Source organism: Patiria miniata, unplaced genomic scaffold, assembly GCF_015706575.1.
Source record: "Patiria miniata isolate m_02_andy unplaced genomic scaffold, ASM1570657v1 HiC_scaffold_7, whole genome shotgun sequence".
Lineage (NCBI taxonomy): Eukaryota > Metazoa > Echinodermata > Asteroidea > Valvatida > Asterinidae > Patiria > Patiria miniata.
In genome coordinates, this window is record NW_024037074.1 from 39234764 (window position 1) to 39256201 (window position 21438).

The 21438-nt window shown below is 42.0% G+C and overlaps 1 protein-coding gene across 4 annotated transcripts in view; it reads left to right on the forward strand.

Moving 5' to 3' along the window:
- Positions 1–1460: 1460 nt before the first annotated feature.
- Positions 1461–21438, forward strand: part of LOC119745480 (WD repeat-containing protein 81-like) — a 37751-nt gene continuing 17773 nt past the window's right edge. Inside the window, exons 1-12 of one of the 4 annotated variants that reach the window (XM_038221849.1) lie at positions 1461–1537; positions 3121–3278; positions 4929–5110; positions 6428–6590; positions 7626–8801; positions 10095–10316; positions 11617–11793; positions 13540–13739; positions 14990–15158; positions 16544–16722; positions 18736–20240; positions 21046–21188. In XM_038221849.1, the coding sequence (XP_038077777.1) occupies positions 3180–3278; positions 4929–5110; positions 6428–6590; positions 7626–8801; positions 10095–10316; positions 11617–11793; positions 13540–13739; positions 14990–15158; positions 16544–16722; positions 18736–20240; positions 21046–21188 (4215 nt within the window). In that variant the 5' untranslated portion in view covers positions 1461–1537; positions 3121–3179. Of the gene's footprint in view, positions 1615–3120; positions 3279–4928; positions 5111–6427; positions 6591–7625; positions 8802–10094; positions 10317–11616; positions 11794–13539; positions 13740–14989; positions 15159–16543; positions 16723–18735; positions 20241–21045; positions 21189–21438 lie in introns of all 4 variants that reach the window. The other 3 variants (XM_038221848.1, XM_038221847.1, XM_038221846.1) reach the window with 3 other exon arrangements.

Below are 21438 nucleotides of genomic sequence, written 5' to 3' on the forward strand. Positions count from 1 at the left end.
TTTTAGTGGCATGGGCTTGATTTTTGTGTGTGATTAGCCTACAATCATTTTAGACCACACAAAATGGAAACAATAAAATTGGGGCATATGTATTTTTGTTTGTGCATTGCATGTTGTCTTCTGTATTAAAGACAGTATCTAAAAAACAAAACAGAATGTCTCCATTGTCCTTTATTAGTGACCTGTTAATAGTTATCATTAATATAGCTCTATGCCTGTTATCAATATAAATGGGAAAACTAAAATTGCAATTCGATAAATTGCCGTCTTTTTCTAAGAATGTTCACACAACTTGTAGGGACAAATCTATCATTTCTGCCTTAGAAATCCTTTATTTCTACTTAAGAGATTACATTGTTTAGGGGAAACCTTGTTCATTGAAAAAAAAAGGAAATATAAAAAAAAATGGTTGACAAAGAGTTTTATACTATGTTACTTATCTAGTTTAGGTGTATTTTAAAATAAAAAGAAAAAAGAATGCAGACAAGGAATTGCAATACCGTTTAGTTAAAAAAGACCCACCTAAATATTGAAAGAAACATAAATTCATGCTGATATTATATTTGTTGGGGAAATAATACAAAAATACGAGCAACCCACCACATGCGGGGCTCTGTTATGGTCGTGCCAGAACTTGTACGAAAGAACTCCCCACCCGGTTGAGCCGATGCCTAGACGTATGATACGCACTGCACTAGCCGCAAACACTCTAGCGGAAGCCTATATTACACCCAATGCACCAAGGGACGGTACGGGAACGGACAGCCGTGTACGATGACTCTGCAACCGAGCGCTGGGCGTCGGGAGAGGCGGAGCTGCGGTACGGGGTAGATTCACTACAGGGCCACTCGGTACGGGACCACGAGTTAAGCGATGGGCTAACACTCTAGCGGTCAATCACTGGTTTGGTGGCGATGATTCACCCACACGACCGATAGATGTAATGACCGTACTAGTATATGAACGCCAACGATCAGTGCGATTTGAAATCACAGTTTTACCAGCATTTACCGCTGAATATCTTCCCTAATAAGCTATTTCCTCAATTAATGTTTACTTTTTCTGGATTATACTGTAAATTTCCTCAGCCAAATTTAAGGAAAATTATTTCCTACATGATTGGTGAGATAAGAGCTAACTTTCACGATTTTTTGGGTTGGGTTCGATAGATTGCTACAGCGAAAAGAAACACATAAAGCCTGCGTGAAAATAACCTGGCGGACTCGTTCATTTTGCCAAGGTTGCGGTAATAGTGATTAGTTGAAGGGAGAGATAAGTTAACAACACCTGCCTGTAAAATAAATCTATTTAAGTGTGTTAGTGTAGTGTTAATTTATATAAGGGGAGAAAATAATAGTATGTTTGTTTGAGTCGGTTGACATTTCGTACTAATACGAAAAGTAAATTACCTCAAAACACCCCTTCCTTAAAATGGTACGTGCAAACTTGTTTCGGTACGGTTCAAAGGTCAGCGGTCGTGTGACACTAGCGCAGCAGATCAGCTCACCAGAACGTGAAAATGAAGGGTGTTTTCGAGGTAAAATTTACACCTGACCTACGTGCGACTCTCAAAACTTGGGCCTGTAAAAGGTGATGTAAGCCCACTGACTGTAGGTTCGCAGCATAATGCAGGCTTAAATTATTGTACTCAGAATCTAAATAACAAGCCTAACGTGACATTTTGAAGAGTTTGACCGTGGTTGTGATTTCATTAGTTATGGTAATTTGTTGTGCACGCCCGGCCGCGCCGACTGGACGTAGCTTTGACAGGATGGTGAAAGGGGAGGGGCCGGGGGTGGTGGGTGGGGGGTCTGAAGGGTGGAGTGGTTGGGTTGATGGGATATTGTCATGATTGTAGATATATCCTTATTCATTACCACGCTACCGGTACTCTGTTAACAGTCAAATATGTAACGTTAAACTGTATGCTGGAATCAGATTCAGAGAAGGCCTAGTCCATGTAGTCCGAGAATATTATTTGTTACTATAGCCTAGGCCAAGGGAATGGCCACCAAAAAAAAAAGAGTCATACCAGTCGTCTCAATCAGTCTAGTCCCACTGAGACTAGACTGGTATAATTTTTTTTTTACTCCCAATTCAATTCAATTCAATTCAATTTATTATTAACCATCATGATTAAAAACATGAAAATCAACACCCCGTGTGTTCAAAACAGTTTAAAAGACAAGACAAATCCACAACAATTTATCAAAACAGCTTACAATCACACTCAAACACAATATGAATACAAACGAGTACACCATTATACAGTCCGATTTAAAATGATAAATCATCTTTTAAAAGTGAGTCCCAAGTCCCAGCTCGCTGCCTTTTTTTCATAGGCCTATATTTTCAATAAATTTTGCACTCATGTTGTCACTGTTGTCTTTTACATGTTTCCAACAAAATTGTGTCCATGTAGAAGTTTGGTTATTATGGCTCCTTTGGACACAATGTTGTATCAACAAAATAATCGAAAAAATTGAAGAATCCATCCACCATCTTGGAAAATCCGCCATCTTCTGAAAAAAATAACAATCGGCTCTTTCATTTAAAAAAAAAATTCCAGACGAGAAACTACTTTTACCCTTTTTACCCGACCTTACCTTAATACTCGCGAGTGAGTTAAAATCATCTTCTAAAATCTTGCCATACCGGTACGTGTAAAAACATGGACAGTTGGAACAAGTATGTTTATATCTGAATATCTTCTATTTCAATTTGTCAAATATACACCCCCCCTGCAAATAATAAAAAAAAAATACACCTTGAAGCAGGAGTAATATCACTTTGTTGGATTTTTCCTTTCATTAACAAAGAACTTCAGTGCACTGTATAATCAATGCTGTTTGAGAGTTTGTAAGAAATGCACAAGCTCACTCAGGTGGGACTTGAACCCATGACCTCCTGCTTACTAGTGCAGATTTCTGAACCACTTGACCAGCAAACTTTCCAGGGTCAGTAGGCCAGTTCAAATCTGGTGAAGTGATCGATCCCAGAATCAATAACTTCATTGATGGAACTTTGTTTCAGGGAGACAAAATTGTATTTAATATTTTTAATGTAACTATGTTAAGTTAACTGTGTTTTGTGATTGAGTATTGTTCCTGTATCATGTAGTAAGCTTCAACTACCTGACGTGGCTAGCCAATGGAAGTGAAAGCGCAGAGACCACCATCATGACTACTTCACCAACTTCAAATCTGTCAGCCATTTTGGATGAGCTGAAGTTGGAGCCGGCACAAGTTCAGGAGGTTTCGGGCAACGTTGTAGCAGTGGTATGTCACAGTGTACAATTGAGAACAGGGAACTATTAGACCGGGTCACTTGGATATGGCTAGAAATAGCACACAGGTTTATTGGAAGTGGCTGCAGCCACTAGCCAGTTGCTTCCATAGGTGTGCGTGTTATTCCCGGCCGCAGCCAAGTGATTAGACGTTGCCATTGTTTGACACGGCTTGTTGCCATGGATCGACCAATCAGGATGGAGGATTCAAGTTTACTTGAAGATAAAATAATTTAATTAAAAAATTGTTTTAATTAAGGTCAGTGTCAGTTCGTAAAACCGAAAATGTACGGGGTGGGCTCTAAATGTGACGCGCTGTGGAGGATGTCAGTTCGTGAAACCCAAAATATCCCGGTTCTGTTAAATACGGGCGTGTGCAGCGCACTCACGCGCAACTGAGTATCAGTTCATGGTGCCGATGATGATATGGCCGGCTGAGTAAAATGTGGAAAATGCTTGAAAGTATTTTATCAAGATATGCTGCTTATAATCATAAAAATGAAGTGATGCCATTTCCAAGACTAAGATTTTAGGGCAGTGATTTATGTCGCTTTGTGAATGAGATAGGCATTTTGTTTGTTGATGGAATGTCGCGTATGGGTGATGTAAATTGTATTGTTATATCGTGTCTTTGATACTGTTATTTGATTGGTCTAGAACGCGAATGGCCACATGTCCAGTGTGTAAGAATGACTGTTTACTTCATATACAATGCTTTGCATACAAATCACCTCATGCGTTGCATTTAAATTACCTCATATACACTGTGTTGCATATAAACTACCTCACATGTAGGACTGGCCTGCGTGCCTCATGACTGAGAACTGAAACCGCTCAGTCTCATTTCCGGCAAGAAAGCTTGCTGTTATCAATATGGTCAAACTGGTTACATCGCAGTGATTTAATTTATTTCTTGAACTAAAAGCTTAACTTAAAAATCGTTATCTTTTTGACTTATTGGTATGGTATAACAAAACAATTGTTGACTGCTGTGATGTGGGATATGTCGTTTTTAACCCTTAGGGATGCATAATAATAATAATAGCAGGCATTTATATAGCACTTTTACGCCGCAACAGGGTATCAAAGCGCTTTACACCCCTCGGGTGTTAAAAACGGATATATCCCACGTCACAGCATTCAAGGATTGTTAAATAATTGGCATTTCCTGTCACTATAGTTATTGCTAAAAGCACTAAGTGCTGTTGTAGAGATTGTGGGACAAGTTGCAAGCTTACTTGGGATGGAACCCACACTATACTTATTAGTAGTGTAGCTTGAGCCTGCCAGGATTGGCATGCTTGTTTTTATTCAACTTAAGAGCACAAATAGTGAAGGGAAAAAACAAATATTAATATGTAAAGAGTTTACTTCCAAAACGCGATAAATGCCATTTTATTGCCTTTTCGAATCCCGCTCTCTCAAGTCAGTTTCGACGGGTTTTATAATTACAGTTTAACACAATTTCAGAAAACAATAAAGCGAAAATTGAAGTTTAGAAGCAGCTGTAATAATATTGTTTTTATTCTTTAAACTTTAAACATGCCTTGCTTTTGATCTAACACTTTTTGGAAATAATCTTTTCAAGTCTTATAAACCATTTGTAATAACTCCCCCTTTTTCAACCTTGTCTTTTTAAAAGATCCACAATGACTGGCTGACCTACCTGTTCAAAAATGGTGTGGTCCCATCAACAAAGGAGGTCAGTCTTCCACCATCTAGCTGGGAGAAGTTACCAGCTAGACCTGCATATGAGAAGGTGGGCAGCCCATGGAGGAAAGTGGACATTGAAGTCATCAGCAAGCCAGACTCAGGAAAGATTTTGTAAGTCTGCACCTACGCTTCTTTTTCAAAGTTTTGTTTTAAGTCCGTTTTGTATCTGTCACTGTATTTAGGTCCCTTAAGTCTAACCGCCCTGAATCCTTCAAAATCCTCTTTGCCAAAGTGGAGGACTTTGGGGGATTGAGGTTACATGGCAAAAGTGTGTTACTGATTTCGTAGGATGCACTTTGTCAAGGTCTTGGGTCGGACCTTGTGTTGTTTTTGCTCAGCCGTGCACAAATATAGGCCTGGATTATGCTTGAAATCCTCCGTACTGCTCCAGCATGTCACTGGCCTAGCCTCAACATATTGACACTCACTGCCGCAGGATTTTAAAGGATTCAGGCAGTGGTCACCCCTTCACAGACCATATTCAACAAATAATGGAGGAATTTGCAGGATTGAGGCTATATGCTATTTTTCCATGAGGCCAATTGGAGGATTTTGCAGTATTGAGGCTACATCCTAGCAAAAAGGCCTAGGGAGTTAGGGTTAAAGGCATTTAGGATCATTTGCACCCCTTGTAATGATTCTGTCTGGCTTGCTGTCATTTAGAAGAAATCCATAAATATAGGTGATTTCCAACGATCAATCTGTTGACTGATTTTTGGAATAAAGATCGAGTTATAACGGCAAAATAGCGTTTTGTGATCAATATTTGGCCATATTTTCCCTGTTTTCTCAAAAAGTGTAGTATTTACTGAGCTGAAACTTCAACAGGGTAGGTTTTGAACATTTTTCTTTGGATTTTGGGTGGTGTTATTATTGGAAACAAACAAAGTGCATGAACAGCAAATGATCCCGTCTTTAATCTATAGGCCTATCCATACCACAGACACAAAACAACGGCACCTGTAAAATGCACTTATTGAAAGTGTCTATGTCATGTATCCGATAGTGTTTATTTGTGACTGTTAGTTTTGTTTATTAGTAAGTTTGACGTCAAACTTGGTAGTAGATTTGAGGGCTGCTGTATAAATTCAATACATAGAGCAGTATTATTTCACATATTACAGTGGCGGTGGAAAGTGCCCCCCCCCCCCCCCCCAGTTGTACCCAAGTGCCCCTCTTGCTGATATAAATGTGCCCCCGAGCTTAAATGTGCCCCCTCGAGATGAAAACAAAACTTGCCCTAAAATTTTGGATAATTTGTTTTTAGTAACCATTTCCCAAAATGGTATAGAGAGTTCTGATATGAATGAGGAATATGAAAACCAAGCCCCCAAACCCTTACGATGCACCCTGAAATCTATTCCTGATATGGAATAGATTTTCACTTACAACTGCTTGCTTTTAGTTGAACATTATTTTTTTTTACAGTGTGCCCAAGATCCATCCCAAGTGGTTGATGAGAGGAGACCTTGGATTTGTTGAATTCATGCAGTGCCTGGCCAAGCAGAACTACCTCAGCCAATGGGAACAATCCTACCAAAAGTTTGCCAAACTTCAAATGACCAATAAGAATGATGGAACAACCAAACAGGTATAATAGACTGGCACTTGGCTGAAAGGCTTGAAACATGCTTTCCCATGGAATGCCATTAAGACTTTTTATTTTTGGGTGCTACATCAAAAAATCTTGGATGTACAAACCTCAAGAGTTTTTGTTTGACTGTAAAAATATTCTGTTTTTTTTTCAATGAAGTAAACCCCCCCCCTTATCATTTTCCAAGTGGAAAGCTGTTCAAACCAATTTATAGATGATTCTTGAATGCACCACTGGTCACTGTTAAAATCTTCTCCATGATTTTATTGATTATTTTTTAAGTTCAAAATCTGTTACAAACTCAAACCCTATTTTGAGTACATTTGTAGTAATTTGTTGTGTACAAATATTGAGTGGCTCAGAGCGGAATGGGAGGAATATCATCGCAATGTAAAATAAGTCCAGATTTTACCGAATGATAATATTCCTGTCATTTCACAATTTAAAGCCACTCAATATTTGTTTTATATAACTGACATATAGATCCTTGTCATTTGATTTACAGTTAAAATGAACTTCTATTTTTAATACAGAATTTGTGGGAAATGTATTTCTCTCTTCCAAACCACCCCTTCACAAAATGTTTGAACCCAACTCTGTAGCTACTGGCTCTTGGGAACAATACGCGCAACGCTCAACGCGCACACCAGCATGCATTTGCCCACAAATACCTCACCATGGAACAAGGATGATCCTAACTGTTGAATAGTAAATCCCATTCACCATAAGCCACGGCGTGAATGGGAGCAATAATGAATGTCACGTGATGTGAGTTCCACCAATCAAATGACAAGGATCTGTATGTCAGTTGTATAAAATGTGATAATGAAGAGTAAGACCATAACCAAGGGACCACATGTTGTAAATGGATACATGTTACAACATGGACCTCCGCCACAGTTAATTTTTATATTGTAATAATTTCTTTTTAGTATTTTTCCTTTGAGAAAGGTCCAGCCAGGATCTGAAACGTTAGGTCCTCTAATTGTTTTGATTTAAAAAAACTTGGTATTTAAACAACTTTTCATTTAGGCTACAAGTGTGGAACTCGGGGAAGCCATGAGGACAGTTTTTAATTGCCCAGTCTTCAAAACCAGCCAACTGGATGGATCCCAAGAAACAGAGAAGACAGCGCCTGTTGCAATGCAGGCCAGCCAAAACCAGCAGCCACAGCAAAATCCCAACATGGTGAGCGTGCTGTGCGTGGTGGAATCTCCCCGGACGTTCTACGTAATACGGCACCACGTCGAGCACACTCTCCATGACTGCATTACTTTCAGTCCCGCGATGCTGGGGAACTCTCATGCCAAGCCTCTGTTCGTCATCTACCAGATCTTCAAAGTATTTGACTATTGCCACCAGCGCGGGGTCCCCTGCGGAGAAGTGACCTTGTGGGATTTCGCCATGGACAAGAACCTCTGGGTACAATTTCGGGGTCCAAAGTGGAAGGAAATCGGGCGAGAGTGTTGCAACGGTGAAGCAACCACTGGAGAGTACAGAGAGAACAAGAGTGTTGAAAAGCGTCACGTTTCTACTCAGAGGAAAGAGAGCAGTGTCGATCCCATCATGTCTGATAAACAGTTCACAATGGATGCCCTACCGGGGGTTGTACTCCGCTGGGTCAAATGCGAACTCAGTAATTTCGACTATCTCATGATCTTGAACTCCCTTGCCGGCCGCTACATGAGCAACCCCAACCACCACCCTGTCATGCCCTGGGTCATGGACTTCACACGCCCAGACGCAGGTTTCCGCGACCTGTCCAAGTCCAAGTACCGCCTGACGAAAGGCGACCGCCAGCTGGAGTACATGTACGAATCCTTGTTGATGTCCACCTCTCCGACAAATGCCCCTGCTCAGATACCACATCACATCTCGGACACCTCCTCTGTGATCACGTACTACGTCTACATGGCTCGCCGGACTCCAAAATCAATACTCTGCGCCCACGTGCGCCCGACGTGGGTTCCTAATGAATACCCGTCCAGCTTGCAGAGACTGCAGGAATGGTCGCCCGAAGAATGTATCCCAGAATTTTTCACTGATGCAGAGATCTTCAAGTCGATTCATGACGATCTGCCCGATCTTGAGCTACCGTCCTGGTGTTCGGGGCCAGAAGACTTCCTTGCTAAACATCGGGCGGTATTGGAGAGTGATTATGTGTCCGAGAGGCTTCACCGTTGGATTGACTTGACGTTCGGGTACAAGGTTAGTTTTTCTCAAATTTGTTCTGACATTCATGCCTCAGTTTAATTTTCTACTATTTGTGCTGCCATGGTTCATATTTCACAATTCATAACCTAAAATACATCATTGGAGAAGTGATTTACGGATTGTGGATGATATATTTGCTTGATGCAAGCTTGTTTTCCAGCCAAACGCGGGGCGTGTTCCTCTTACGTGAACAATGTAAACGTTGCAAAATGATTTTCTCATTGGCTGTGCAAAACAGATTGCAAATGTTGGCAACATTTGCTAGAGTGGAATGCGCCCATTATTTATCTCCTGCAATTTTGGATTTTAAAAAATTTTGAGAGAAAATCTGGAGACTTTAAATAGCCAATGACTGTTTTCGTGAAACAGTCCTCATGTTGCACTTACAGCTTGTGTGGGAAATGCTCTGTAGAACCCATCAAATTTCCGTTAGTAGTTCGTTTGTTTTATTCGGCGAAGCGCGCGCAAGCGTTGACATGACGCACACGCGCGCGCGCTTTCTTTAATTCGTCAGATTGGTGCGTGACATCGCGTAGCTGCAATTGGCTCAGTGAGAACGAGTCTCGGACGCTGAATTCAGGCCCAATTCAAAACATGATTCAGCAACTTTTGATTAGAGATAGAGATCTTAGAAAGTTGTTTATCTCGAAATATGCAGCTGAAGCTTCATCAGGTTAGCCGTTCAGCACCCTTCTTTAGATTTTGAGAACTTTTGTTGCTTCAAACGAACAAAAAGCACAAATTACAAATGATGGACTATACCTTTAAAGGTAGAATAGATCATTTGTGCATTCGTTTTGTTTGAAGCAACAAAAGTGCTCAAAATCTAAAGACAGGTGCTTAACAACTAACCTGATGAAGTTTTAGCTCAGTGAAGGCTGCATATTCTGAGAAAACAACATTCTAGGATCTCGAAAGTTGGCAAGTCATATTTGGAATTGCGCCCGAAATCAGCACCCAGAAAACGTTCTCATTCAGCCCATTGCAGCTACGCGATGTCACGCACTGAACTGATGACTAACAGCAACCACGCGTATGTGCGTGACATCGTGTCAATGCTTGTGCACACCTATTCACAGATTTTTCAAATTTCCAAAAAGTGTCATTTGACTTATCTTTGGAAATTACCTCCTTTTATTGTTTTCTTCAAAATGACAGCATTCCAGAAGGAATAACTTCACAGGGATAGTGCCGTTACTATCTTCAAACCAAGTAAGCTTTTTAACAATAATTTAGTCAGTTAATTTTTTGGATAGCTGCAAATAATCTACTCTACCTTTAATCCAGTTGTCAGGAAGTGCTGCCGTACGAGCCAAAAACGTCTGCCTACCTCTCGTGGACCAGCACATGCATCCGACCAACCACGGAGCGGTGCAACTCTTCAACTTCCCCCATCCCCGTCGATTCGCACCTACAAAATATCTGTCGCCTTCCCCTCCGGCCGTATCGCGCAGGCAGCCCAGAGTTGAGGGAGCCACAGTTAGATCCACTGATGTCGAAAAGGTTGAGGTATGTAGCAGTGCTTTGCTCATGGTAGGACTGCTTATGTAAAGAGTAATTCCCTCTGTAGAGGTCTGGCATGTTCCTGATAACAGTCGGAACAAAATGTCGAGCTATCATCTCTTGTTCTCAAAATCAGGCCTCTTTTTTTAAGAGAACTGATGACAGTCTTTGCACATAGAGGGTGGTGCAAAAAGAAGGAAACTTACTTTTGACAGGAATTTTAACCTACTTACTTGACTTATTTAAGCTATTTTTATAATGTCGTGAAGTATAGCTCTTCCATCATACATGGTGAAAAAATCTTTAAAAAAAATCGCAAGAATAGTGTTATTATGCTAATTTGAATACAAGTCACCAAAATCACTGTTGTCCACGTGTAAGTCTAGTGTAGTGTTTTTGGCTTCATATCAAGCTCCAATGCTCAATAAAGCCGTCTGTGGACAAACAGGTTTGGTACATGAAATTTAAAACTACCATATCTCACAGACAAAATATGCATTTGCAATCATTTTTCGTCACTTATGTTTAAAGATCAAATATTTTAATGCCATTAAATTGAATTTTTGAAATATGCTCAACAAGTTGGTGAAAGTTGCTGTCAAAAGTGGGTTTCCTTCTTTTTGCACCACCCTGTAGTATATTCACAAACTTTTTCAAATATGCTAATTTTCAAATCAAACTGAAGATATACATCCTTCCTGCATCTTAGATTCTTATTGGACAGACATCTTTACTTACAATGATTTCCTCAGACTGCTGTTCTTTTAATCTTTATGTTTTCAGTGTTTCCCTCAGTCATATTATTCTCTTTTGGTAGCTGTACATATCATTGTGTCTGCCTAGTTAGTTTCTTTGCTTCTTAACACGAAATTTGATCTTCAGTTATATCACCTACATCCTTTCTACACTCAAATGGACCCAGCTTGAGCACAGAGAAGGGCATGTCCAAGAATTCTCGCACGCTGTGTCCCATACATAACGAAATTTACGATATTCATGGATTTCAGTGTTTTTATTCTACTGTTGGGTATCTACAAGGAGAATACCCACAAGAATTTGCATGTTATCAGTCTTTGAGATGATTATGTAATTAAAGAAAACATGGCGTTACATATTTGGCAAAAAGGGGACCTTTCAATGGACTTGCCCAGAACTAATAATCAATTCCCACTTCAGGATTTGTTCAGCATACGTAACTCAAAAGACGTCTTTTGAATCACAGCCCAACTCAGTCATAACCTCCAATATTCAGATATGTAGTCACCCACCCGTAAGTATATTTTTTTAATCTCCCTAATATTTGCAGGCTGTACAAACTGATTCTGGCACATCTACGTTCACCCAGACTAGGAGAATCTCAGATGCCAGCTCCGTAATGGTTGCCACCGAAGCAACCCTAGAAAGAAGCTCCATGGCAGGCCAGATGGATGCAGGAGGGCCCGGCACCATTACGGAGAACATTACTACCAGCTCTTCCATAGAGGTAAGGGGCTTTGGCCGCATCCGAATGACTTGGCTACGGCTTGGCATTACGCACGCGCCTATGCAAGCGGCTGCAGCCACTTCCCATAGACCTGTGTGTTATTTCTAGCCGTAGCCAAGTAATTCGGACGCAGCCTTTGTAACACCTGCTTCAGACTGGTACTTTAACCCTAACCGCCCTGAATCCTTCAAAATCCTCTTTGCCAAAGTGGAGGAATTTGGAGGATTGAGGTTTCATGGCAAAAGTGCGTTACTGATTTCGTAGGATGCACTTTGTCAAGGTCTTGGGCCAGACCTTGCGTTGTTTTTGCTCGGCCATGCATAAATATAGGCCTGGATGATGCTTGCAATCCTCTGTACTGCTCCAGGATGTCACTGGCCAAGCCTCAACTTATTGACAGTCGCTGCCACAGGACTTTGCAGGATTCAGGCAGTGGTCACCCCTCCATGGACCATATTCAAGAAATAATGGAGGAATTTGCAGGATTGAGGCTATGCTATTTTTCCATTGAGGCCAATTGGTGGATTTGGCAGGATTGAGGCTACATCTTAGCAAAAAGGCCAAGGGAGTTAGGGCTAGTCTAGAGTTGCGATGAGCGCCAGTTGGTTGATCCTCATCATTTGATGACTTACATTTGCAGTCATTCCTGATTGTTTGAATGGTTAAACTTAAAGTTGCATACCCCGTGGTCTTCAAAAAATGTATTTCTTCTAACGAACGTTCAATTTGTATGTTTGTTCAAACGGGAAAAAATACTTTATTCCAATTTTAGGCATGTGCAACCCTCTGAAAAATTTGCTTTCATTTTGCATTCAAATGATCCCACCGTGCGAGAGCTGAATTATTGTCTGGCAGCCAATAATATGAATTTTGTGAAGAAATAATTCAATAACTAAACGGATTATTTTTTGTTTTATATCCAATTAAAAGTGAATAACTTTTATATTGCTCGTAAAACGAGTGGAGTGTCATAGCTCAGCGGTTATGAGCACTGGACTCATGCTCTGGTGTTTCAGAGACAACAGTGGCGTGGGTTCGAGCCTGGGCCCGGACACTTGTACCCTTAAGCAAGGCACTTAACCATTCTTGCTTCGTCCTTCGGATGGGACGTTAAGCCGGAGGTCTTGTGTGTTTATATAAGGCCTAACGCACGTAAAAGAACCCAGTAACACTTATCGCTAAGAGAAGGGGTTTGCCCCATTGTTTCTGGCCTCCTAGTTATTCTCCCTTCTGGAAGTCCTTATGAGAAGAACCAACCAAGTACCAAGTAAAACTGTTATATTGCTTTGAACTTCTATATCTCTTCAAAAAAGGACAGAATGTTGCAACCTGACGCCCCTTTTTTCCTTTATATATCATCTCAGTAAGGGTCAGTTATTGCAAAAATGTTGATAAGACATGAATCTGGGACTGAGAAACATTTTGTTAGGAAATACTTAGAAAAATTTCCTGACTCTCTATTGACTTTGTACACAACCGCTGAAGTGGCATCAGGATGCAACATTCTTTCCCCCCGAAATGTATTTTTTGGGTGTTAGTTGCCTTGCAGACTTTTAAACCCAGCCCCCCCCCACCCCCCCCCCCCCCCCCACAGGAAAATGGGTTGAAAGAAAAGAAGCAAAATTACAATGTGAATTTATCATGTGAATTTATCAAGTTGTCAGTAGGAGCTGCTGGAAAGAGCCTAGAACATTTTTTCTCAAGATTGTAGATGAATTGTCTGAATTTTACATGTTTTCCCAACAGATTGCTACAGATGTAAACCTTGAAGTATCGCTGTCAACAATGGAGACAATCAACGTTATCAGTGGCGGAGGGGGCGGGGCCAGTAAAACCTCGGTACCAGAAGCCACACCCCAAGCGCCGTTGGCACCACCGATGATGGGCCAGCCTGCCGATGAGTCCTCCCTCCTCAAAAACCCCATCAAGAAGCTGCCATTTTTCAGGTAAATTGTTCAAAATCAGGGACAGTAGGTCCTGGAACAACCCAATTGGTCTACCAAACGCGCTTTGAACGAGATGATGTTAATCAGAAAGAACATTTAAAACTAGGATATAAACATCCACAGAACTATCCTTTAAAAAACTGGGCGTTTTTGTGTCATTCCTGTATTATGCCAGCGAGAACGAATTTTGGGGTCCACTTTTGAGACCCCATAAATTCAAGCTGTTTGGATGCTAGTTGTGATTTCATTTGTAAAGTGTTCGCCTTTTGCGTATGTTGAAGAAACCACATTTTTTGCATTGGTGATTGGTCACCGCTGTTCCTGAGACACACAACGTGTATATCATACACTGTATGAGAACGACACGAAAAACATATTCGTACACCGTCGTGTCCGATGTAAACAACCGGGGATTTTTCCTCTTTTCTCGGGAACGGTATCACGTTAGGTAGGTTTCCTTTCAACCACATGTTTGAAATAGGATAAGTAAACAATCCAAAACATGAAATTTTTGAGAATTTCAGGACCTAGTAAACTATTACATGTCACTATTGCTGGAAATTAAGAAAATGACTTAAATTTGCAATCTAAGTATCATGTGAGATCCCTGATGGCAGATCACACTCCCTCGCAAATTACTAGTCAGGTTATTAGTAAGTGGAGTGCCGTGGCCTCGTGGTCTGGAGCATTGAATTTGTGGTCTGCGGGTAATTCTGCAGGTTGTGGGTTCGAGTCCAGCCTGGGGTTGTGGTGTAAGTGCCCTTGGACAAAGCACTTATACAGGGTGGACACAAAAAGACGAAATCGAGATATTATTGCTAGTAGGGCACATGTGAATCAAAGGGAGATATCCTCTGTTAGGGTTGAATCTCCTCTTTAAAATGACACCCTGATCATGTCATTACATTAAAGGTTGACTGAGCAGTGACCAATTTTATGAAAGGGTCTATTTAGAGAATTGCGCCACTTTTCATGGGAGCTGAGATGGTACATGTATTTCAAATGTTTCATTGGCTCAATGAACGGGGTAACAATGATGTAGCACCTTGAGCACAAAAATTGGGGGATACGTGCGCTTTATAAATATATTATTAGTAGAAGTAGTAATGCAGGAAAGAAACAACGATAGAGGGTTGCCTTTACCACCATAGTAGCTTGTCACTCACCTTGGCCTGGACTTGTAAAGACTTGTGAGGACTTGATTTAATAACTGTGCTAATTTCACTTGTGTTGAAAACTGGCATGTTTAGGTCAAAGACTGATCCTCTGTTGGATGCTAAGCCGTCTATCCCAAGACCCGAGCAGATGACAATCTATCTTCCCGAGGACTACGACCCCCTGGCCTCTCTGAGTCAGCTAGAGTCGCTTTATTCTTTCTCATCGAGGGCACTGCAGGGTCTGCCAAGGGAACGAAATGAGGTAGGCTCTATCGGTCACTAGGCTCGGGCAATTTGGAATCAATTTTTTGTTTAATTGAGGAGGCTTTAGATTTCGTGTAGAACCGAGTGCAACTTTGACCGGCGAAAAACTTCAATGTTGACACTTAGGCCAAATAAAACAAAGTCTCTGGTTTCTGGTATGGAGCTTGCCCCAAAAGTGGTGCAACGCACGTTTTTTTTTTTTTTACTTTTTTTTCCGTCGAATGTCGGCTGATGACTGCAAATGGTGCCCGACTAAATTTAGTGCAAAATGTGTGGGAGCCCAGAGAGGCCACATAAAGCTTATATTCAATCGTAACCCCATGTAGAAACATGTTAAAATTGTGCAGCAGCAGGATTCCAGTCAAACCAGTGAGTTTGGCGGTTTTGAGACATCATCTTACATTGAAAAAAAACCTTTTTATTTTGCCGACGCTCATGGCTACGGCGACGCGCGCAGACCAGAAACCGGAGACTTTTTTTTTGGGCCTTAGGGACTCTGTGCACAAGTACCCTCCCAGTGATTACAAAAGTGTGCGCGCATGCTTTGCGACCTTCTCACAGTGTAACAAGAGTTAGCTGGCCAAAAATCCCAAGGCCAAACTGCCTCGGAGTCTTTGGTTGCCAACTGCAGCAGGTTACAACAGTGGGGGAATAGCTCAGAAATGGAAGTTTATGTGCTGTTATTGATGATGCCCAATGCAACTAGGTCCCACAGACTTTGCACCTTTTTTTCACCGTGTTGCATCTAGCTGGGTTAGGGTTAGTCTTGGCCTAAGATGCTAGTGATCGATAGTGGACGGTGCAGAGTGCGCCCTCTAATGGCACAACAATTAGACCAGCGGGCCTACTCGCAATAACGTCTTGGCCATTTCGTATCAGCGGTTTAACTTTTTCTTTATTTTCGACTTAGGCTTTCCTAGGGAACCAATCAGCGATCGAGAAATATCGCCCGACGGTTGTTAACATCCGGGCTATACATTGTACACGTGCGGTGACCCAGCATCATATTGTTTTCCTAGGGGACCAATCAGCGATAGCGAAATATAGCCCGAAAGTTGTAAACATTCGCGACGCAGTGATACCCCCGCACAACGGCGCGACCACTGCGGCAGATGGGAACTGCAGTTTTGTTCGAATTGATACAGACGGTCCTATTTACATAAAATGGCCACGCCCCCATTGCTACGAAATGACCTAGACGTTAGTGAGAGATGTTAAAAATCAATTATGCAAGGGTGCTACAGAACATTGCAACTTTCGCTCTTGATCACTGACGTCTTGGGCCAAGACTAGGCTAGGGTGAGTAGGGCCATGAAATTGAGCAAACTAGTCACAAATCCTGATATCATAGTAAATAAATGACAAGTTTTTTCAACGCTACAGGACATCGCTACTGATCTGTCCCTCCATCTCCTCGGTCGTGACATGCACGTCCTCGGCTGCCTCATCGTAGAACTCTTCCTTGCTCCCAGGCTGCGGATGCAGCCTCGTCACCGCTCGCTGATGGAGAGGTGTCAGGTCTTGAGGAGGGTCCTGGAGACGGAATGGCTGGATCTTCCCAGGTATTCAGTCTGCAAACAACATCAGTCATTAACTTTAACTCCTGGGGCATTTAGCTTGGAACCTTGCTTTATGGTCCATATTCCGGCACGGTGCAGAAAAGTAATCACAGATTGTTTGCCCTTTAAAGGCATTTAGGGAAAAAAAGGGATCATTTTGCTATTGTTTTTTTGTTCGTTTCTCAACACCACTCAGAATCCAAAGGAGAATGCTGAAAACGTAACCTGTTGAAGTTTCAGAGTGGATATTACTCTTTTTTGAGAAAACAATGAAAAACAATGCAAAACATTTTGATCAGGAATCACTATTTTGTTGATAACACTCTTAATTTTCAAAAATCACTCAATTGACGTGATCTTTGGAATCACCTACATTTTTGAATTTCTTCAAAATAACAGCAAACCAGACGAAATATTTTCGTGGGGTGTTTAGTACCAGTACGATCTTTAATCAAAGTAAGCATTTCGATAATAATTTGGTAGGTTACTTTTGTGATAAATGCAAATGATCCTATGTCCCTTCGATCTTCAAGAATACATTTCGAATTAGCATGATACAGTAAATGTTGTGTACATTGATATGAAAAGCTCCACTTACTTACATTACAGAAAATTTACCTTCAGGAAAAACCTCATCCCATTCATTAATTTTTTTACTCATGCATTTTATTATGCCCCGCGGCGAAGCCGAAGGGGCATACTGTTTCCGCCTTGTCCTTCCGTGGGTGGGTGGGTGGGTGGGTGTGTGTGTGGGTGGGTGGGTGTGTGGGTGTGTGTGTCCGGACAAATCTTGTCAGCACGATAACTTGAGAAATACTTAACATATGAACTTCAAATTTGGTCTGTGTATTGTTCTTGGTAATCCTAAGAGGCCTATTGCATTTGGGGCCGAAAGGTCAAGGGTCAAGGTCACAGTGGCTGAAACAATAGAAATTTTGTCAGCGCGATAACTTGAGAAATACTTTACATATAAACTTCAAATTTGGTTTGTGGATTGTCCTTGGCAATCCTGAGAAGCCTTTTGCATTTGGGGCCGAAAGGTCAAGGGTCAAGGTCACAGTGGCTAAAACAAAAGAAATTTTGTCAGCGTGATAACTTGAGATATACTTTACATATGAACTTCAAATTTGGTTTGTGGATTGTCCTTGGCAATCCTGAGAAGCCTATTGCATTTGGGGCCGAAAGGTCAAGGGTCAAGGTCACAGTGGCTAAAACAAAAGAAATTTTGTCAGCGTGATAACTTGAGATATACTTTACATATGAACTTCAAATTTGGTTTGTGGATTGTCCTTGGCAATCCTAAGAAGCCTATTGCATTTGGGGCCGAAAGGTCAAGGGTCAAGGTCACAGTGGCTAAAACAAAAGAAATTTTGTCAGCGTGATAACTTGAGATATACTTTACATATGAACTTCAAATTTGGTTTGTGGATTGTCCTTGGCAATCCTAAGAAGCCTATTGCATTTGGGGCCGAAAAGTCAAGGGTCAAGGTCACAGTGGCTAAAACAAAAGAAATTTTGTCAGCGCGATAACTTGAGAAATACTTTACATATGAATTTCAAATTTGGTTGTGTATTGTTCTTGGTAATCCTAAGAAGCCTATTGCATTTGGGGCCGAAAGGTCAAGGGTCAAGGTCACAGTGGCTGAAACAAAAGAAATTTTGTCAGCGCGATAACTTGAGAAATACTTTACATATGAACTTCAAATTTGGTTTGTGGATTGTCCTTGGTAATCCTAAGAAGCCTTTTGCATTTGGGGCCAAAAGGTCAAGGGTCAAGGTCACAGTGGCTAAAACAATAGAAATCTTGTATTTATTCTGAGATCATAGGGATCAGGGATTAATTCATATAAAACCTACAGAAGACACTAATGCTGTCAATTAATGAACGTTCCATGTGACCAAGGTACATGTAAGTTGATGTTAAAAGAGTGGTGTTGTGTCATGGGAACAGTCACGGTTGCGGGGCATTTGTGTTTGTAAACACACCTGACTTGTTTTAACTGGAATCACTCACAGGGCAGTACGGCAAATTACACGGTTGCTCCTGGAGATGGACACCAAACCAAACCCAGGGGATTTAACCGATTGCCTGTACAAGCAGGCGGCAATGGGTTTGCCTGATCCCACAGCCAACATGCTCCTCCAGCCTGCAGCTCAAGTCCTTGCCTTCCCCGGATACATGCCGAAGCTGTACAAAATGCTGAGCAGCTTCCCGAGGCGAGTCGCAGGTCCCGCCAGCACGGCTTCCAAGATTGACCTGAAGAAGCAGAGCATTGCTAAGATCCACCACGTCTCCAGGCACCTTCCTAAGATCATGCGCCAGCTGACAGCCGATGGAAGAGAACTCCTGTTCCCTCACCTCTTGGAGTTGTTCGACTCCCCGGACACTGCTCTCTACGCCTGCCTCTTGCTGTTGGACAAAGTGGCCCATTTCATCGGGCCCCAGCAAGCAACCCAGAAGCTTCTGTCCTGCTTGACTCGGGTCTACGACTCGGAGTTTAACTCCCCTAACTACATGCTGCTCTTCCACAAGTCCTATCTGGCGCAGCTTATGGTCTGGCTTGGGTTGAGCCCATTCACTGAACAAATTATCGGGTACGTTGTGGATGCTGTGACCGGCCTGAAGGAATGTCCTGAGTTCGGAACGGCGGTGGACGACCCGATATCAATCATCACAGAGGACAAGAAAGTCCTGCCTACCTCACTGAACGAAGATGGACTGGACCTGATCAACTTGGAAGATGTAGGGGATGAGGTGGAGATGCCCATCGATCAGCCAGGCGGCAACATTTCAGAGAGCTCGTCCAGCGATGAAGATGTGCCTGATATTTACCAGACATCAAGCAGGAAAACCTCCGAAAGTACAGATTCGAGCAGTCTAGATCAGACGGAGCCGATGGAAGAAACTCAAGAAGCTAAAGAAACTCAAGAAGAAAATTATAACGGGGAAAATATTGAAGAGGAGCAAGTGAAGAGTGATGATGCCGTCGAAAAGAATGCAACTGAAATGCGTATGACGCCTGAAATGTCGGACGGGAAAGAAACTGATGTAGCACCACAAGACTCTGTCACGGACACTGAATCAAGCGAACAAAACACAGAAACTGCTGCCCCTGCTCTTGCAGAATCCGAAACCGGCAGTGACCCAGAGACCAAGTCTAATCAGCCTCTGGCAAGACTCGATTCGGACGACCCGACGAATCAAGATGGCGCAGAGACAGCGGAGCCAAGAGTTGCATCCGAGACCGAACCTCCCACAGAAGCGGGGGAAGACCCCATGCACGAGTACCTCATGTCCAGTCTGACTAAGGGCAGGATGACGTCGCTCGGTAACCTGTCCCCTGGTTCCCGTCTGGTGGACGTGGCCGCGGACAGTGTGACGTGGCTCGCCCGTCGCCTGGGACCGGCTATAACAGCTACTCACCTGACGAGGAGGCTGCTGAAGGCTTTGAAGATGTGCTACATGGGATCGCATCTTTTGGCATACTGCGAATTGGACAGTGATAGCGATAGTAGCGATGGTATGTAACTCCTGGAGTTGGAAGCCTTAGTTCTTTAATGTATTTTTCCCAAATTGCCAAGAAAAGCTGGTGCAAACTGCATAAGACTGGCCTGAAAGACACAATTCATAAAAGTCAGAAGGCCTGACAGGCCTGGAAACTTTCTCAAGATTCTTCTAGGATCAAATCTCAGGCTTTCTATTTTTATGATCCCAAATTAGGGATGTAATTGATAATGAGGCTAACACAATTGTTCTTCGGTCCTTCAAGGTTTTCAATTGTTTTCAACTATAAGTCGTTTCCGGTAATGAAACCAAGGAATCCTCAAATCATACCAGGGCTGGACTAGATCTGCAAAATTTTCTTGAGTTTGTTTGCACCAAATTACAATGCCACCACATGTTACTCCTCCTGTGCAAACATTAACCCTCTGTGCCATGTTGTCCTTGAAATCAAAATCAATCAAATGACTGTTTTCAACAGTTCAGAGCTCCCAGCCTACAAAAAGCATGATTGACTGGCTGTGACTGTTTATGTAACTTGATACAGCTATGCTGACTGTAGGTGATTGATAAGACAGCTGTGCTTACTTCTTACCTGCTTTTGTCTGTTGACTGAATTTGACTCGTCACAGTGCTTGCTTGAAATGTGATCTGACTGTTTGTGACTAGCCGATGTTAAAGGCATGGCAGGGAAGAGGATTGATTTTTTTGTGACTGTCTGTGACTGCTCAGATAACAGGAGGGTTAAATCACATAAACCTCTTTATATCTTTACAAATATCGAAATTATATACATTTAATTCTCTGTTTTGGTGATTTCACAGATGAATATGGTGTGTATATAGAGCAGAGGACCGTCGTTGGGGACAGCAACGCCAAGTCGGTGCTGGGCTGCCTTACAGATGTGGCCTTACTCTATGGAGATTCGTTCATCTTTAAGCAGTACCTGACACACATACGTGAAATAGTGAGTTCTTATCCGAGTTGCATGCACGGTGTGTTTCTACTACATAGAGAATGCCAACTTCAAATTTCAATGAGTGTCTTCGTAGGATAACTGCTGAAAATGTTGTTGTATTTGAAACCCTAAGTCTCCAGGCATTATTTCGAGGAACCTTGCTAGATCCTCCAAATTCCATCAATCGGAAATCCGACTTTTTGAATTTTCCAATGAAATTTCCGATTTTCTTACAATGTGTCGAACAAAATTTGATTTT